Source organism: Ptiloglossa arizonensis, chromosome 4 (assembly GCF_051014685.1).
Source record: "Ptiloglossa arizonensis isolate GNS036 chromosome 4, iyPtiAriz1_principal, whole genome shotgun sequence".
Classification (NCBI taxonomy): Eukaryota; Metazoa; Arthropoda; class Insecta; order Hymenoptera; family Colletidae; genus Ptiloglossa; species Ptiloglossa arizonensis.
Window position 1 is genome coordinate 6,086,239 of NC_135051.1, and position 20,147 is coordinate 6,106,385.

At 36.2% G+C, this 20,147-nt stretch overlaps 2 protein-coding genes across 4 annotated transcripts; one reads left to right on the forward strand and one right to left on the reverse strand.

Annotated features, from left to right (window-relative positions):
* The first annotated feature begins 665 nt into the window (after positions 1-665).
* Positions 666-2,924, forward strand: LOC143145287 (RWD domain-containing protein 1). The gene is made up of 4 exons (XM_076308514.1): positions 666-876; positions 1,042-1,391; positions 1,471-1,657; positions 1,747-2,924. The coding sequence occupies exons 1-4, from the start codon at positions 807-809 to the stop codon at positions 1,851-1,853; spliced, it is 714 nt and encodes a 237-aa protein (XP_076164629.1). The 5' UTR covers positions 666-806; the 3' UTR covers positions 1,854-2,924.
* Positions 2,512-19,691, reverse strand: LOC143145286 (NADP-dependent malic enzyme). Of its 3 annotated transcripts, XR_012991646.1 has the most exons (12): positions 19,376-19,691; positions 10,824-10,992; positions 10,104-10,262; positions 9,808-9,989; positions 8,731-9,040; positions 8,039-8,221; positions 7,716-7,941; positions 7,511-7,653; positions 6,928-7,222; positions 6,619-6,763; positions 5,624-5,801; positions 2,512-3,668 (listed from the first exon to the last, which is right to left on the reverse strand). XR_012991646.1 is itself a non-coding variant. In XM_076308513.1 (11 exons), the coding sequence occupies exons 1-11, from the start codon at positions 19,399-19,401 to the stop codon at positions 3,662-3,664; spliced, it is 1,845 nt and encodes a 614-aa protein (XP_076164628.1). In that variant the 5' UTR covers positions 19,402-19,691; the 3' UTR covers positions 2,512-3,661. The 3 variants fall into 3 exon arrangements, 2 of the variants coding, with proteins under 2 accessions (XP_076164628.1, XP_076164627.1); XM_076308513.1 differs by lacking the exon at positions 5,624-5,801; XM_076308512.1 differs by having other exon boundaries at positions 2,512-5,801.
* Between the last annotated feature and the right edge of the window lie 456 nt (positions 19,692-20,147).

Here is a 20,147-nt window from a genome sequence, read left to right on the forward strand (position 1 = left end):
TTCCTAATATAATTTTTAAGATCATTTCTTAATAGAAAAATACAATTATCGGCAATTTCGGTAGACATTCAAATGTTAATTTATATAAAAACTGTACACACTGAAAGGGAGTGGACATACAAAATTGTAATAATGAAATGTAATTTTTAATAAATAAATAATTTACTAAAGAAAGGAAAAAAGAGATCAGTTTTTCTTATATTTAGACTATATTATATTTGGTCAATATAGCATTGACCATACCTGTACATATGGAAATAATAATTATACAGTTTTTATCTTAACATTACGATTGTAAGTTTTAACGTTTCTCTTTAAGATGTAAATACGAGTACGTAATTAATAAATTTATTTTTCCTATTATACAAGTATTTACACTTTATGCGATACAATGTCTTCGTTAATCCATCTCCCTTTTTGTTCGTTCGAAATATTTGATAAACTTTTATCAGCACCGTAATAAATAAAAAGGATATTACATCTGTTCACAAACATACATTTACACAATGATTATTCTTATCGATTGATTGAAAAATCCTAAAAATTTGTTCATTTTGAAATACAAGATGTGATTGGTGATTAAAATACAAAGATTGCAATATCACATGATATTGCTTGCAAGTGACAACGGCTTTAGATCTAAATTTATGAACATTTTATGCGCGTGTGCAATATACCGCATTACTTTCAACACTGGTCGCCGCTGCAGTCAGGGTTATAACATGATTTCCTGTAATTTGTTCAAAGTTATAAATTAGATCTGTAACGTAAGAAACTTTTAACATATTAGTTTTATTCCAAACACAATGGATTATAAAGACGAACAATACATTGAGATCGCGGCTTTGGAATCGATCTACTGTGGAGAATTGGAAAGTATGCATTAGCATCTAACCTATAAATTTGTTTTTTCAATATAAACATATTACTATCTTCTCAATAATCGCGTTCAAATTGTTCGTATAGTAAAGTAACAAATTTGTGTTAATTATCGTTATTAATTTCAATTCTACAAATATTTTAATCAAAAATTTCTTATAGTTTTAGTTACGGAACCATTTTATATATTTGCAATACCTATTAAGACAGAAGAGTACGAGCCAGAAACTGGGAATGGTCTTAGTTGTCGTTTAGAATTTACATACACTGCAAAGTATCCAGATGAGCCACTTCTTATATCGATTGAAGAAGAAGAAAATTTCGAAAATGGAAGTGCCGAAAAGTTAAAGGAACATTTGATATATGAAATGAATAAAAATCTTGGAATGGTTATGGTATTCACATTAGTTAGTGCTGCTCAAGAGTGGCTTAATGTAGAATGGGATGAAATTAAATTAAATAGACAAGAATCAGCAGCAAAGAAACGTGAGGAAGAAGAAGAAGCAGAAAGGGTAAGATGATAAGTTTAACGTACAATTTAACCTTTGAGAGCACATAGAAATAAAATTGACATTGCTTTTGTTACCTTAGAAAAAGTTTGAAGGAACTCGAGTCACGGTAGAAACATTTTTAAGTTGGAAAGAAAAATTTGATGAAGAAATGGGATACACAAAACGAAGAGAAATAGCTGAACGCGAAGGAAAAAAATTAACAGGCAGAGAATTATTTATGACAGATAGAACATTGGATCAGTCTGACCTTAAATTCTTAGATGATGGTATCACTTTGAATATATAATTTATTTACTTTAAGTCAAGGTATTGAAGCTAAGTAAGAAAAATATATTGTGGATTTTTTAATTCTTAGGAGATGCTGTTAAGGTAGATGAGAGTCTATTTCAAAATCTTGATGATTTGGACTTGGAGGATGACGATGATGATGATGATTATGAACCAAACGTTTCTGACAATTAGTGCCTAAAATAAATATAGCATATTTTCAATGGAAGAGATGCAGTGGTCTTCATAAATGTAGCAAGATGTTAAGACAGTAGCACGCTTGAGTGTCAGGTCTTTGGAAGGGTTGAATTTCGTATACTTGTACTTTGGCACATTTAGGTCCTGATTAGGGATCTGGATTAAAAGTAACCAACTAAATTTCACCCTCTAATGAGCAATGAAAAACACATTTGGCAACGTTTATCTACAATGTGTCTCTTTCATGGACAATACATTTCACGCTATTATTCATAAGATGATTCCAACTCGTATAGAAAGAAATAGTACTTGAAAATCTACTTTAAGTACTGCAACTCAGATGGCAGATTGATGTGTTCGGGACAAATTACAGCAGTACAAAATGAATTCATCAAAATTCATTGGTGCTATTTGCATTTTATATCACGGCTGAAACTTGTTGAGATCTGTTAAGCAGATAAATTTTACACGTGTAAATGGGATAAAGGATGAAAACAATAACGAAAATACTTTTTATAAGTATGTATATAGTTGAATCACTTTCATAAAGTTTTGTTAAATAAACCTAATATTATAATTCTTTTCGCGCTTCATTGAAGTCTCTTCGTAAAAATCGTAGTACGAAAGGAGTATAATGAAATAAATGAAGACAGTAACAATCCTGACTTAACATTTATTCATAGCCTTAATGTATAATTTATACGCCCAGTAACAAATTCTAATGAATGAACGCTTATGTTTGAATAACAACCCACGTTCTTTCCTCACTCGTACATCCGTGACACGGTTTGTATGCAAGTAGACATAGATAATGTGAATTCAAACAGTTCATAAAATGGATGTTTTTTTACATCCATGGTGCCGCAATAATTATAATCTAATCGATGTTGTCGATCAAAGTTTCTATTTCACGTAACATATAGGAACCTTCTGACACAATTTTCATTTTGTATATTTACTTAACGTAAGAGTGACAATTACAATATGGTACAAAATATATGGCTTTTACAATGTTGTACTGCTTTTCCTGATCATTATATTTACTGGTACGTTAATAAATTGAACAAATGGTGCGATAACTTGCGTGGCCTTACCTAATACATCTAATGGGATATATTTCTGTGATGAGAACATTTTCAATTTGAATGTTCATCTTCTTTCGACATAATTATTTAATACGTACGTTTAATGACCTGTCATACGTAACTGCGACATGATTATCGAGCTAGTGTTGTTCGCAGGTGGAGATTTTAGACGGTTTTATCTCCTCTATGCGCCATATTGTATTTGTATAGGGTGCACACAACAACGTGACAATAGTTAATATACCCGTAGACAATACTGCTATAAGTAATAAACTATTTGCTAATTTCTCTTTATAGGGGTTCACGAAAACTCCTTGATTTCGTGATATATCTCGTTTCCTGTGCAGCAATAATACTTGTCCAACTTAAAATGGCACGTAAGAGTACAGTTGATAAATAAATAAAATAAATAGTTACCATGGAAACGGATTACGAGCTTTGAATCTCGGAATTAACGAATGGACTACGTACCGAATACGTTGTCACAAAATACAATTACGACATTAAATTATCAATAAATAAGTACCGAATATCAACGAGCAAAGAATTTGAAATTAAAACCGTCAATTCCCTCACACGTTTCACGATAACATTTCTGTTTCCTAAAGTTATGGATGTGACCACGTTACAAGACATTTAGCTTCGCAATTCGATACAATTAACTTAAAACGAGTGTGTATACGTCAGAGTAGTCGTCTTGTATTTAGACTCGCCAACACGTCATAATCTGTTGGGAGAAGAACACGGTTAGTAATAACATAATACTTCACTAGTTTTCTCGTTCAACCAAGCGACTTTCGTGAAGGTATACTGAGGTCTACGTGCACGTACATCCATGAAATAAAATCAGCATGAGAGTACATCAGTTTTCATTACCGCCGAACGTCCATCTATCGGGAACTAATGATACTAATACTCTGATTTGCGTCGCTTGGTTAAACTGGCCATTGTTTTAACGTCTACGTAATCAAAGTAAACAACCAAGTTCGTGGCATCAAACATCCTTATGTATATGTGTATAATCCAGATTCAATAACCGGCATTCTTACTAATTAATGATTAATTACATTGCGACACACAACAAGCACATTGGATACGTGTACCAGTTTTCTAAGGTTTCTCAGAATTAGTTATTAGACAGCATGCGAGACATCAGAGTACATTGTTTATATTAATCTAGATTGAAATATTAACAGCCAAGGAAGGGGAGACGGGGTGTTTTCGACACTCACTCCCGCGAAATATAGACACTTTTCAGGTCGATAAAAATAGTTCGTGTCGTTTTATTTCTATAGAATTGTTCGACAATGTCCTCTAATCGTTCGATGAACACGAAGACAGGGAACATTTTAGGAACAAACACGTAATCGTATTAATATTTATGAAGATAAAATATTTTATGATACATCGGTATCTTTTACGGAATTGAGGTACTTTTCACACATGATTTTACGCATGTTCAGTCGCAAAAGTTTCATAAACAAATTTGAAAACAGTTTTTATGTAACCGATCACTCGATCGATATTCACAGGATATCTCGAAACTCGATACATAATCGAAAGGTGGGTAATTCTTCGTATAAAGGTAAGTCAAAAGCGAAGAACATTTTGTTTTTATACAAGATTTAGTTTTGAAAAAACAATTTAATATAACGTATTTATGAATACTAAAATTTTGATTAATCGTATGAGTTTAAATTTCGTAGTCTTTATATCGATTTCTCAACGAAGATCTTGTATAAAGAAATTTTATTTCGCAACTTATTTCTATACAAGGAACTAATCACCTTTTAATTGCATCAAGAATTACGAGATATTCTGTATACGAAAAAAGGTAAAATAAGTAAGACAGTACTGACTGAAAGTGAATGCCAATTATTAAAATAATAAGATATATTTGTAACAAATTGCAAAAAGACAGTCGTTTCGCGCAACTTCTTTGTTACGAATAGTTTTTAACAATCTTTATTCCAGTTCTTAAAAAAATATGTATTCAGAAATAGTGTATATAGATATAAAACATCGCAAAGTAAAAGCATGATAGAGGTTATGACTGGTAGAATTACACGAAGCGATCTTGGAGGGTAGGATTAGGTGCTTCAGGTTTCAATAGAGGTCATCCAGATAGGGAAATCTTAAACGTACAATGAGGAGTTTATTTTTATATAAGAAGGGCGTTACTTTTGCAAAGCAAAATTTCAAAGAAAAATGTGTTCCAAGAAACAAAATAAATGTAAAAAAGTAAAATGTGCTTTCGTACGTGATATTTCTGATTGTTTAGGAAAATTCTCATTAGAACTTCATTAGAACATTTTCTAGTATTAAATTATTCATACAATGTAAAATTATTAAGTGTTTCAATCCACAAAGGAACGTTACAGTTTCTTCTACCTGTTTGGTAAAACATAATTGTAGAGTGTAAGTGGACAACAATTCTATAAACTTTCTTTAAATACTTTCAATGGTTAATTACCAGTCTGAGCGATAAACTAGCAATCCTAATACTGTATTGCGTATAGGGATGGAAAGGAGGACATTAAAATACTGCAATGTTAGCTTACTGCGACATACGATGCTGTAGTAATAGTACTACTTCATCGTTTTGTTTCGTGCTTTAACACTTCGTGCAAGTTACATCGTAAAAGCACTGGCATTAATCACTGACAGAGTAATAATCCTTACAGCTAAAACTGTGTAAAACAGTACTGTTGTCTGTATTTGCCACGACCTGTCTTAAACTTTCAATTCAGGACACAGCGATATTTTTTATCGATAATGGTAATAATGATAGCCTTTGAATATCCCGCTCGACGAAATCCGCTACAGATGTTTTAAATCGTGGCGGATTTCTACAGTCTCTCTGAAAAAAATTAATTAAAGCTTCAGCTACCTGCACCGAAGTCAATCACCGAAAAGAAACAAACCGATGATAAAACTAGTAAATAATGATGCTGTTACTGGTAAATAATGGTACTACAGTCTTTAAAGCAAACAGTTATTCTATAAGAGTCTCAATCTGCAGAGAAAAAATATTTTATCTTTTTATCGATTCTTGTATTATATTTTTATTGATTAATTTTTTTATCTCAATGAATAATTGAAATTTTGTTCTCTGTAGAGGAAGACAATATCGATATACAAACAATACTAGAGCAGAATATAGCATTCAAGGATAGATGCGTTGCGTTACAGCTGCTGCAGAAATTTACTTTACAAGTGCTATTATTATTTTGTAAGGAATACCAATAGTCTTCCTAAAAAAATTAAGCAATGTAGAACTGCGTGCTTGTGTCACTGCAAAAGAAACGAGAGAGAAAGAAAGAGAGAGAGAGAGAGAGAGAGAGAGAGAGAGAGAGAGAGAGAGAGAGAGAAATAAAAATAAAGAAGCTATGTGCAATGTTAAAATATTCACGGAAGCTATAACTATTGTCGATTGTGGTATCACCGCAATTTGATTTGCCTCTAAACTCACTATTCCATTTATAAATTATTGCTTTTCTAAGTGGATTCTAAAACAGGTTGCTGTTACTCTCTATCTGACTACATGTCACTTGTTCAATTCTGTAAATTGTTGCTAAAACGCTTTCTTCTATTTAGGGATGTTTCTATGGCGAAGTCATAAATGCTATGGGGAACTTTGGTCATTTATTGGTTTGTGGAAATGTTGAAATACTTACTCCGCTGGTAGCACACGAGGTTTAGCATAATCGCCCGGCCAGTCATATATTTTAGGCAGTGGACTGTCATAGTTTGCATCATACATTTTACTCACAATAAATTTCCGTTTGTCTTTCGGCTCCGGATATTCACTTGCCAATCCAGCTGAAAATTAGAACGTTTTAGACACATTTTCCAAGACGAACTGCAATCTTTTCTCCTGCATTGTTAAAGTGCAATTATTTCTTCTGTATCCCACACCGGGATCGTGCAAACGATACAAGGATTATAGTATTTCATTCGTGAAGTAAAATTGTTCAAGAACCTACTTTTCGCGTATGCGTAATCGGCAATTCGGATAGCGATATCTATCGAACATTCACGAATGGTACGCAATGGTGGGTACAGGCTACCCATCTCAAGATGTTCGTCTTTCACGTGATCGGCAACTACTTGGGCAGAAATCAGGAACAAATCTTCGGTGATGTGATGACACCCAGTCGCGATGACCCCCAATGCAATTCCAGGGAATATGTACGCGTTGTTCCCTTGTCCTGGCTTGTAGGTTTTGCCTTTGTATTTCACCTCGCCGAACGGAGATCCCGACGAGAAGATGCATCTTCCCTGAAGAAAATAAATCTTTTTTGTTTTAACGCTGTCAGTAACTCACCAAATTTCGTTTTACTCTAGAATCTAATCCCTGCCACAATTTTCAATCACGCAACTGATAGCTATCGTTCGTTATTTACGAAGAACTAAAATAATATTAGAATACCAAACGAAGCTCGAGAGTTAAATTTATTCGATAAATTTCCTAAATATTAATTACGATCGGAGGTATAACCGGAGTGTAACTAGAGTTTTTCCAAGACCAAAAGAAATCTATAATATGTATATAAATAATTTTTGTACATCCGTGTAGTCGTAAGCCTGCTGAGCCGTACACTCGGCTTTGCTGGTCGGATTGCTTAGCGCAAAGATCAGCGGTCTTTCGTTGTTCTTGGCCATTTCTTTCAAGACTTCAGGAGTAAATGCTCCCGCTGCCGCCGACGCACCTATTTGAACATTTCTACTTTAGACAGAATCGATGGTTGTCAATGAATAAAGGATTACGCACCAATTAAAACAGAGGGTTTCACTTCTTTCACAACATCGATCAACGATTTCATCACCTTGTGGTCCTTCGCGTACCAGATCTTGTGACCGTCCAAGTTACCCTCTGGTCGACTTTTAACCAGCAGCCCGTCAATATCCATCATCCAGATATTGTTACGAGCCTCAGCTTCGGTACAACCGTCAGCCTCTAATGCTTTCACACAGAGATCGGCTATTCCAATAGCCGCCTGTAATCGAATAAAGAAATTTAAAAAGAGATTCGACGATGAACAAGATAGAACACTGCTAGCTTTGTAATTTTCTGTTACGAAAGATGCCACGTACCTCCCCAGCACCTAAGAAGACGAACTTATTATCGGACATCGATTTCTTCGTAATCCTCTTCGAAGCTAATATTCCAGCGACCGCGACCGCAGCGGTGCCTTGTATATCGTCGTTAAATGTACAATACTTGTCACGGTATTTGTCCAAGAATCGGAAAGCATTGTGGTTTCCAAAGTCCTCGAACTGTAATTATTCGCAGACGCAAAGTGTTTATTCGAAAGAATCAAATCTCAGGCAACAAAATTCTCTTAATTAGTTCTCGAGAGCAGTGTCCTGATAGTCTTTGGTAACGAATGAAAATATAATCTAAAATAGTAGTTTACGTCCATGGACAGAAGTATTTTCCACGTTTTTATCGATAGGAATAATAATACAGTGCTTACCAGATGTTGAATGATATTGGGATTCTCGGAGAGTCCCAGATTCTTCCAATATCGTTGAACACCTGATAAGCACCATACTATTATTTTTATTAATGAAAACATGGAAAATACTTTACAGTGAACAAGTACTGTATTATAGTTTTTATCAATAATAGAAAAAAAATAATAATTTTCTTTGCGCGAAGAATAATTAATTTCTATCCCATCTGAAGTTACATTTTCAAGCTTCAATAAAGGCGTGCTCGTTGAAAGTAACCAAGAGTTGAAATTCTAAGGCAAGGAAGAGTCTAGCCTCCTTTACGAACGTACTTGTATAAGAACGTTTTGACCGTATTTCTTCACGCAAGCAGCCATAAACTCATCGATCAATTCATCGTATTCTCCGCCTTGGCTCCTTGGTTTGTTCAAACCGATATAATGCGGATCGTTTCTGAGCTGTTCGTTATTCGTGCCTACGTCAATGGTAATTGGTAGGCATTGGTGCGGCTTAATACCAGCCAGAGCTGTATAAAGAGCCAATTTTCCTACTGGAATTCCCATTCCGCATGCTCCCAGATCGCCGAGACCAAGAATCCTCTCTCCGTCCGTCACGCAGATCGCGCGAACCGCTTGCTCGGGCCTAGAATTGAAAACAAACCTCCACGTTAATCGTGTAAATTGTTTCTTTTTTTTTTCTTTGCATTCTATGCAACTCGTCCGAGAAACCCGAGCTTTTAACGCGTGTTTCTTTTACGATCTCGAGAATGCAACATCGAAGAATTTTATCTTAACATTACACGGCACATTCGCTGCGTTGTAATCTCACGCTACGAGCTCAAACCTAAGAAAAGAACACGTTTATCTGAATTGTTGATCTACAATAAACAGCTGTTGTATTCCTCGTATTTTTCTTCTCGAGGATTATTCGTATCTAGAAGATCGAAGTGTTTCTTTGGTTGTTGTTGGAAAAATTGAACGAGACGTTCTTTTTAATTCGAATAAAATCAGTTTATATTTGTTGAACAGGGTTTAAAACGTTTCAAAGATTTCCCTTCAACACTGATACAGTATATAAAATACAGTTATTCAAAGTTTGTCCGTTGAATTTTTATACGACAGCTGCTTTTTTATCTCGGCTCGTGATACCGGAAATTGTGTTAAGAGTACATGTGTCAGCACATGTGTCCTACTTTTCACAAATATTTAGACTGTGTAGTTACAGTGAGATCTTGCTTGTACAGAGTTAGACGTAATGTTTTACACGTTTTCTAACGATCGTTCGACAACTACATACGACGATTTGACAATGAATATTTCAAAGTCGCTTAACTCTATTGACGAACTTGCCGAATAAATTTCGAGTAAAATCGAGGGGAGAAATTTAATTGGGATTTTTTAAATACGAACCAGTTATTCAGGATCTCGTAAATGTGACCTTTGTCGTATATCGTAATAAATAATCCACGAGGTCTACGATAAATAACGCCGAACTTCTGACAGGCCAATCCAACGGTAGGAGTATAAACAATCGGCATCATTTGCTCGATATTCTCGCTCAGTAGACGAAAAAATAATCTCTCGTTTCTTTCCTGTAATAGACAAGCGGTTTTTTTTTACAATTAACACGATAACGTTTCTCAGCAATATACTTTTGCAATTTTGTATTTTATCACGATCATCTGAACAGGTTTACGCCACTTTACCTGCAATTCCACGAGGTAAAGATACCGATTTAAATCCTCGGTGTATTTCATAACCGAAGCCTTACACAGAGCCAGCTGTTCGTCCTGAGTTTTAAATCTCGGAGGCTGCAGACCGTGTATACCCAAGGATATCCTTTCTTGAAGAGTGAACGCCAAACCCTGTACAAAAGTGTCCAACACTGAATGTTTTTCATACTAAGCGCGTATCAGACTCCAGTACAATGTATCTGAGATTTCTCGTTTGAAAAATTGGTAGGTTTGAAAATCTTGGCAAAACTATGACAGAAATGCACCAAAATGATTTTAATTTGGATGCAAGTGTTCATTTTTTTAACGTCTACCATTTATTTCTTTTGTTCTTTAAATGTATCTTCTGACCAAGTTATTGAGAATTGGAAAAAAAGAATAGTAGAGTCTCTCTATTATTTCTTTTGTTCTTTAAATGTATCTTCTGACCAAGTTATTGAGAATTAAAAAAAGAAAAAATAGTATACTCTTCCTATTATTTCTTTTGTTCTTCGAATGTATCTTTCGACCAAGTTATTGAGTACTAAAAAAAAAAAAAAATAGTATACTTTAACCCATCACTGATACAGTGAGTAATACTTCTAACGAGGACATTTCGTTGGCCCCCTGGTGCTCCTTACAATCAATTTCGGCCATACTTACACCTTGTACAATTTAACGCGTTGCAACAAGGAAGATTTAATTAGTACGTACCTTGTTAAGTCGGGGATCCCTTAAATGACCAATACCTTTCACCATATTGATCGGTATGATGTCCCCGGTCACCTCGTGGATGTCTCTCTGCTGAACATCCTTCACAGCAGGGTGCGAGGCTGGGAGGATCCGCGTCCATGATCCTGCACAATTCCTGCTGCTGGTTGATCTAACGTGCACAGTAAAAAAAATGAATTATTCGTTCAAGTCGTTAATTCATCGTTTTCCATAAATCGAATAATGCTACGAAAATACATTGTTTTGTCGTACACGAATAACGAATAAAAAGAAGTGAATAATTTTTGACGACGTGAATGTTAAATTTATCGGACCATCGAGAACGTATGTATATTTTTATCATCGACGTTTCGACTCTCATGATTCTGGGCCCTTGTTAGGACATTTTATTACTTGCATTTTGAGAAACGTCGAAGATTCAAATATGTATTCTAGGTAGTTGAATAAACGTACAACCAGGTAGTTGAATAAACATACAACTAGGTGGTTTATTGCCTCCCAGATAATATTCGTATTTGTTTCGAATAGGTGAAATTTTTCACTTAGGAAGCATGTATAGCGAATAGAGCAAATATTATGTAACGGTGCACTTGAGACACACCAGAGTAGTTTGTTAAGCGATACTTTTCCTGGGTGCCCGCAAATGTATTTTTTTTTTTCTTCGTACCGAAAAGTTATCTACCGACTAGAGGACAATATCACTCGGATCACCAAAGTATTTTTGCGAAATTAATTTTGCTAACGATACATTTTCTCTAGACGCGTTAAAGTCTTCCGAGACCGGTCGACATTATCTATATTTAGCCACGAGAGGAAACTTTGCACTATTTAAAATATTATACGCTAACGTTAGATACTTCAAGGTCATTGAAATCGACGAAGTCATCGTTACTATAAATAATTACCGATTTCATTGTATAAAATTCTATCTATGGTTGTTTGCATTCTCAACGAAATTATTAACAGCGTACGATAATCCGAGTCTCGATAGAATTTCACGCGACTGAGTATCGGTTGCGAAAGATAAACTGCAACCTCCTCTAGTATTTGCCCTTGTGACGTATTTATAGCGACTCTAAATGCCCCTTTAACGGGAATTGTCTCTCGGTTAGTTCAAAGGAGAATTGGTCTACGGTTAGATCCATATATTTCAATAAAATTCCAGATACGAGCACGTGTTGGTCTTCAAGAAAGCATGTAATGATCTTGACATATGTATATTAAATTCGACAACAAGCTGCTAGATGGCAGATGCGTGTCAGAAGTGAACATTATCTCGTCGCATTTCTTCGTTGCGAGACATTTTTTCAGATTTTTTCGATCTGGACGAAGACGGATGAGAAACTTGCTCTTTGAGACGGAGCAAACTTTGATTGTTAGAATTTGATCGTTTTCTCGAAAAAGGGGAGCATCGTGCGAAAGCTTTTACTGTAATATAAGAACGATTATCGTAGATCTACGAGTACGTGCTCCAGTTTCTAACTAAGTTGCAAAATTGTATTCAACGTCCAAATATTTACCAGTTTACAGACCCTCAACCGAGATACATGCCAATTAGTGCATTCAACCGAGTGAGTCATTTGTGGAAAGTTTAATAAGAGACACTCCGCGTGAGAAACGGTCGAAACTCATTTCAGTGAAATTGCGATTAACGGTATCTACGAAACATGACTCACTCGTCACTGATCTTGACGTATCGTGAACGACAATCTCTTTCGTAGAAACACTTGTTGCAGGTGTATACGTTTCTAGATACGCGGAAATCAATGAAACGTTGACGAACGATGACGTTGAATATTTTACAACAGTGATGTCAAAACTCGTTCAAGGATGCCCACGCTCCAAAAAATTGAAAAGAAAATATACTACGTACATTTGTACATAGACCGGAGCAGATAATTCGTACATGAAAAATCTGCTCATTGTGGCAATGTGTTATTAATTATAATTTTTGTCGTTTTTATCTTTCGTAAAGTAAATTGTTATTTTGGAGAACCTTATTCGTAAGTGAAGAGGTCTTAAACATTAACGGTCTGAAATATCTATTTATTTGTAGCGATATGCGAGTTCTGTGATATAAAAATTAGTAGAAAATCGTTTTCTTATTCAATAGAACCGCGAAGCAACAAATTGCAACGGTGGTAATTTTGTTGGCATGCTATTTCGTGAAAACTCAGAATGTATTATTGAGGAAATGAAATCTTTCCTTGTAAGAAATTTAAATAACACACGAGTAAACACAACGAGGATCGCATTACTATACTCGTGGTAATAGAATATAAAAACAAAGTTTTATCGTTACGACCTTCAATTACAATTCGTATTTTTCCTTGTTCTTTCTCCACCTTCTAATTACTTTGCGATATATATCGTAATCGAAGTTTCTTTTATTTATATTTTTAAATCAAATTTTATAAATTACACGAAATTGTTCAGAGAGTCTTCGTACCAGGCCCGAAACATTGATTTAAATAATACGTTCATTGACGTATTTAAGAAACGAAAGTAAATATTGTGAACAACATGTTTCGACGTACTCTTTACAAGAAATCTGTTCAAATTATCTCATCTCGAAAGTAATAATTACCTGTCGATCTGAAAGTATTTAATTAGTTCCCTTGAAAGATAAAACAATCATTACAATGTTGAGTAATCGGAATATCTCTGAGATAAGATTTATAAATAAAGGAAGGCGTGTTGGTGATCTTGTACGAATAAAAAGTAATACGAGTCATCTATAAGATCGGTAAACAAGGTGCATCGGTATGTTTTCCATGTATCGTTTTGTATGCAAAATTGAATGCAATTACTCGCCCAAGATTAGTATTCAGATTATGATTAATCTTAAGCTGTACTTTCACTTTTATGTTACGTTGGTTTGCTTTCTTCTTTGAAAGGCAGAAAGTGTATTACTGCATATTTGCACGATATAGGTAGCTAAACACTGGTAGGGATAAATAGTCTTACAATAACCTTGAATGCTCAGTTAGTATAATGCTAATAAAGTAATAGAGATAATAAATGAATAGAGTCTCGAAATAAAGAACTACTCTTCTTCTACTGTTATTTTACTAATCACACGAGCAAGTTTCGTTATTTAAATTCTCAGCTGCATAATCATTTTAATTCGTTGTGATATTCATATTTAAAGAAAACTCTAAAAAGTTAATTCATTGCATTATTCTTAGACAATTTATTCGACGTGTTGCCCTACGAGAACAAAAGCGTCGTGGCATTGAGAACTTGAAGAGAGGGTTCGTATCGATTAAAGATATTTCGAAGGTAATGCAACAAGAGAAGTTTAGCACGTCGATAACTCGATACCTGCCACACGATAATTATATATTCGTTGTAAGCGTACGTTGCATCTTGGTGTGCGAAAGTCGTAAAATAAAAGTGAACGAAGAACGTAACGAAATAGATACGATATTTTCGAGTGGACGTGTTTATAAATTACATTTCTCATTATACAGGTATTTAGTAACAGATACAGGTTACGTAAAAGGAATAAAAATGATGCAAGTGCATTTGGCGCTCTAAATATTTTCATTTGGCATACTTCATTCGCGTTTCGGCTTCATTTGAGGTATAGGGAAGGACGTGAATGTTTCAAAAGTTCATCGCTATTATTTACCCCCAACTTGTTCACCTCTGCCAAGAAGATTATACGAAGCGTTATTAACGATCCTCTTTGGACTATTTTTAATTATACTTAATTGAAAGTGCTCAGCAAGCAATTTCAATAATGTATCGTAAAAGATATTTTAAAAGAGAAAAGTTCGTCAATCCATTGACAATGATCTGAAAAATGTATAACGAAATACATGAAAAAAATTTTCTTTGATAAAATTCATGCAATGCAAGACTTGGTCGCTTGGTTGTTCTATCTTTCCATCTTTTTTCGTTGAACCTCAGTTCGAGATAAAAATCGCTACTTACCCCGTTTCGGAGTAAACTGGCCCGATTTTATCCCTCGAAAACCGAGTTTTACTTTACAATGTTAAAGACTTCTGTTTCAAATTGTACAGAATGTGCAAAATGGTCGCTGAATGGCACACATTTGTCGCTCATCGAACCTGTATTAGACTGTATTTTATGACGGCGCTGTATTGTTATCTAACACAATTGTTCCGTGCGACAAGTTGTACAACAACCTCGTGTATTTGACAAATATCATTCAAACACTCGTATTGACCCCAGTTGTATAACTTATCCTACTACAAATTGTTTCGTCTATGGCCTCTATTACGCACCGGGTTTAATGAAACATCGTAGGTAGATAGCAAACCGGACAATATTTGACTCACGTTTGAGCATTTGAATCAACATTAACTAGTTTATGAGGTATTAATCAATGAAGATCGTGTTTGTACTGTTGGTTTCTCAAATACCTGTGATATTAAAATTATTTCAATTGAGATGGTTTAGCGGTTAAACTAGGCTCGGGTTTCGGTTCACCTAATACGTTCAACCTTTAATTGTCGATTGTAAATTAATTTTACACGATTTCCTGATATCCGGAGAACATCGTTCAAAACGTTGCATTGAACGTTATTTTTAGAAAAAAATACTTCTTCTTTATGATCCACGTCTTCGAATGTCTGTTCGAGTACTAGGAAATATTTATACAAACAAAAATGCAATTGCGTCTGTACGGTTGTTATCGCGATGCGTGAAAACGAGTCTTGCGATTGCAATGCAGTGCAATCAAACTGCATTTAAAATGTGACCTACACCACGTTGCAGAATTATTGTCTGGAGGGAGACTATGGGGGACATATAAACCTGTTCACGTCACCTCACTTACACTTGCTTCAATGTATGAAATATTTTTAATAAATAAAAATTAATCTACGCAACGAAGTTACACGAATTAACAATGTGTATATTATAGTACCGCCAATCGTCTTTAAGACCACTGGTGCTTGTTAAGAGCCATTAGTCTTTGTTTATTTATTATTTATTTGGCGGTAGTAAAATATATTACTAAGTAAAAGAATTACTATCAACTGAAACTGTCAACTATCAAACTGAATTATCGTTAAAATGTAACGACGATACTCCAAAAGAGTTGGTACTCTTTTGGAGTATCGTCGTTACATTTTAACGATAATTTTCCATGTTGAATTTGATTTCGGTGACCGATAATCTCGCAAATACCAATAAAGTGCATTACACTTTTATCGAGTGTTTTTTATCAGACCCTCGAATTAAACAGGATTTGTCAATTACTCGTCACGTTGGATAGTATGGTAGCTTGATAACGTCGAACAGATGACTATCGGTTTGATCTGGTTCTAACTAGAGACGAGAAATAAATGCTTGACTGCAATTGATTGTGTTTGATGACGTGTTTCTGTCTGATAATATCAGGGAATCTGTTCGATCCGCTTCCGGTTCATAAATGGCAATTCCATTCAACAATAACAAATTTCACGACACGCGTAACATCTAGAAAACAAAGGTATTTCAAAGACATCTAGATGTGATAACAATATGTACATATGTACTTCATTTCTGAATGAGAACGGGGTAATCTATTATTATTTCGGTGGCATGTGGCCAAATTTAAAGAAATAACTCCGAAAAACATCCTCGTATGAATAATTTTGTTCGAAAAAAAAAATATATATATATATATATATATATTGTCACGTCATTGGTCAATTTTGGTGAATTATTGTTGCATTTAAGTGTGATGCAACTCCGTTGCACCGAAGGAGACCTATATGTATTTTCGTACATTATTTCTAAATAATGTTCCGCAATTTTCTACTTGGAATGGTTATTAAATCTGGTTCGAAGTTGTCGCTTTCGTGGGGATCGAATAGGACGTCCCTTTACGCAACTAATTCGTTCGATTAGGTGTGCCACCTATCATATGGTGGCCTTGATCATTACGGTTTTCTCGTCGAATAGGTAGTGCTACGTGACGACAAATTACGTCACCTTCCCATACGGAAGCACGTATTGTATGAACCAGTTATTGTAGAAACACGAATTCTCGTTATTTAAGAACAATTTTATCCATCATCTGTTTCACAATATATTTATGCAAACGAGATTCGCAAACTGAATAGTAAATGCTACGATACTGTTCTTGTCGTTGTCGATTCACGAATTGTTCACTAGTTGTACTATTTGCGAGGCAAACGTAAAATGTCGACTATATTATCAATATAAATTTTACATTAAAATAACCACTTTCTCTTCGATGTGGTTTAATAACTTTTTCGTTGAAGAAGATCTAAAGACCTATTCTATTTGAACTCGTGTGGTTCGAACGAACTTATTTTTTTGCAAACTCTTTAAGGCAATAAATCATTTGTCCGAAAGACACAAATAAGTAATAACTTTGATCTTTGAATGGGTTCGTGAATATCGTGACTTAATTGAAGCAAAAAGCAGTAGTAAACACCGTTTTCTTGTACCACTTCTTCAACTTGACTTCGTTTCGTGCTAATCGGCGTAACTTACATTGTAACTATTAGAAAATTTCTTTCCTTCGTTCGAACTAACAAATCCATGCTTAGAGTGCATTATGTAAGTTACTCGATTTAACGTGTTACGTAAAGCACCGATAGAACTTTACCGACATGAAATGACAGGAGACGTGACGAATGCTATTAATTTTATAGATTTTTTTTCACGATGGATGAAAAAAGGATTTGGCATGTTACGCGCGCGTTATTGAACAAGCTTCTATTATTAATCACTGACAATGTAAAATTGCATCGAACGGTGCACGTAACAACAAAGAAACCGTGCATTACGATTGAAGATGAATCACGTTACCTACCGCGTATCTGGAAATGAATTTTTCATCCAACAATTGCTAAACGGTAAATAATTTTTCAATTTCAATTTCGAGACGAATGAAACATCGAAATTTAAAGAAGTAAAATTATAATCGCGATGAAATATTTAGTTTCGCTCGATTCGAAGTATTTGAGTAATAAATTTAATTGGAATTGGAGTTGGTTATTTTTAAACATTTAAGTCGAGACCGTAATGTTTGAGTTTTTTCCCTATATTTACGAGACATCTTGCGAACGATCACACTTTTCGTCTTAAATTTGAATACCTTCTATTTTCAAGCAACCTTGCATCGTTTAAAGAACCGTACAAGTTCATCGAACTTATTTCCTCTGTACTTTTCTTCTGGTAAAAAAGAATTTAACATTGACGTAACTTTGACGAAATCGGACGAAAATCTCTAATTTTTTTCTTTCTTTTTTTTTTTTTTTTAACATCGTACTCTAAATGTAAATGACAACGAAAGCTCAAGTACGTCTCCTTCGTTCGGTTAGTGTGTACCAATGATTCATGTCACTTATTTCAAGACAGTGTGTACACGGTAATTTGATCGTGTAATGTACACGCATCATAAAATTAGCGTACTGTATAAAGGTTTGTTTTGCACGGCGTATTTGCCAAACCGGCAATTAGTAAACGTGTATGGTAATGGAGCCGTAATACAATGTAAACAGTGGGCGTTATTAATACGGTAATAAGAGTATTCTGTAAAACGATGTTAAAGGGAAGAGGCAACAATCCAACGTTTCGAATATAGATTGCACAAGTGAATTGGAAAATACAGACTGCGCTTTTTATTTCTTGGAAGATCGCTTCGAGAAATCCTACTTAGTCGATGGAAACGAGTCGAGGGTAAAATTAAACGAATTCTCCGACTTGGTTTGTTGTTACGCGAGGAACGCAACATTGTCAATTTCCAAGAATCTTTTCAAAAACCCTCGACACCGTGTGCTTACAAAAATAGACCCGATGTGTTTCACACATGTGTACGCGTGTTCGTGTAAGAAAATATAACTACACCGGTGGAAACGGTGACTGAAAAACATACTTTGTAACGTGGCTTCGTGCAGCTCCCACGATCAATAAAAAATCTCGTTACGACGATAGGCGCGCCGAATGGGAATCAATAACGTGGTTTCGTATCGTCGTAAACCGCGACAGGAAAGTTCCAACGAAGACCCGATCGTCTTTTTCCTCGAATTTTTTCGACCGTAGAGAATCAATGGGCGCGTTTGTAAAGGTCGACGCCCTGCGAGACAGGACGAAACAGGACGATATCGGGGAGGGGAGGGATGAAACGGAACGGTCACGACACTTTTCTCACGGCGGTGCGGGGATCGGGTGGCCCGTGTACCACGGAGAAGACCGATGGAAAAAGGAACGTACCGGAAGAGGGAAATTTTGCAATGCACCTGAACGTGAGCGCGATACGATCGAGTTTGGCACTGTCCCACTGATGTAGAGTAACGTGGCCTCATATCGATCGGCGGGTTCTCAGCGCGTTCCTATTTTCAGCACTGCATTGCGGCAAAAGCTAGGTTACTACGGCCCTTCTCGTGCGATTCCCACTGGCCTTCTCCGCTTCACCCGTTGATCGTAATCGGCGCGCACGTGCGTGCCCTTATATTGCACCGATGGAACGACGAGTCGCGGTGTCTACCGATCGGGTCCCCCTTTTTACTCGTACCCGGTTTTGCGTAAAAATTTCTGGTACTCACAATATAGACCTCTGCAGGACGAACATTTCGCTCCTCGCGTGCTCACAGCTGATCACCTCCCACCCGACAGGATCGACGCGCGACTGCGCGTTTTCGGCTAATCGTACTTGCCAATGCCGAGCCGCTTGCCCGCGCTCAACGCCGCCGTTCTGTCTACACTCGCGCGCTCTTCTCGCTCTTTCGGCTTTAAGTTCGACTACACACCGCGGCCACGCATACGCACGACTGATCCCCTGCACTGCACTGCACACGCGCGTACAACCACCACACCGTGGTCACCGTCGTACGTGTCGATCGCGCACCTCTCTTCCTTACCAATCTCTCCTCGCGCAAAGATGCTAAACCGAATGAGCGGACCAGTGTGAGTGAATGGGAACCGCGGAGACGTTTGGACCGACGAGCCGACCACGAGGACACCCGAACTCTTCCGACGTGGGAACCGACGTACACTTGCTTCCCTGATAATGCGTTCCGAAGCGGAGCGTCGCGACGCGGGGCGTCCAACGCGTTAACCATTCGCGTATGTCGAATTAATTGGCGATCACGAAGCCTACGGACGTGGGTGATTCGTTCAGTTGGAAAGAACGACCATGGAATCGATACGGTTCTCCATAGGTTAGAACGGTCTTGGCGTTCTCGATGAATTCCCTTCGAGGTATTTTTCGTCAGATTTTTGCCACCAAGTGTCGCACGGAACTCGAACACCACGATAAAACGAAACTGTTATTTGATAGGAACGATTCTTATATTTTATTTTCCCTTGTCCTTCTCT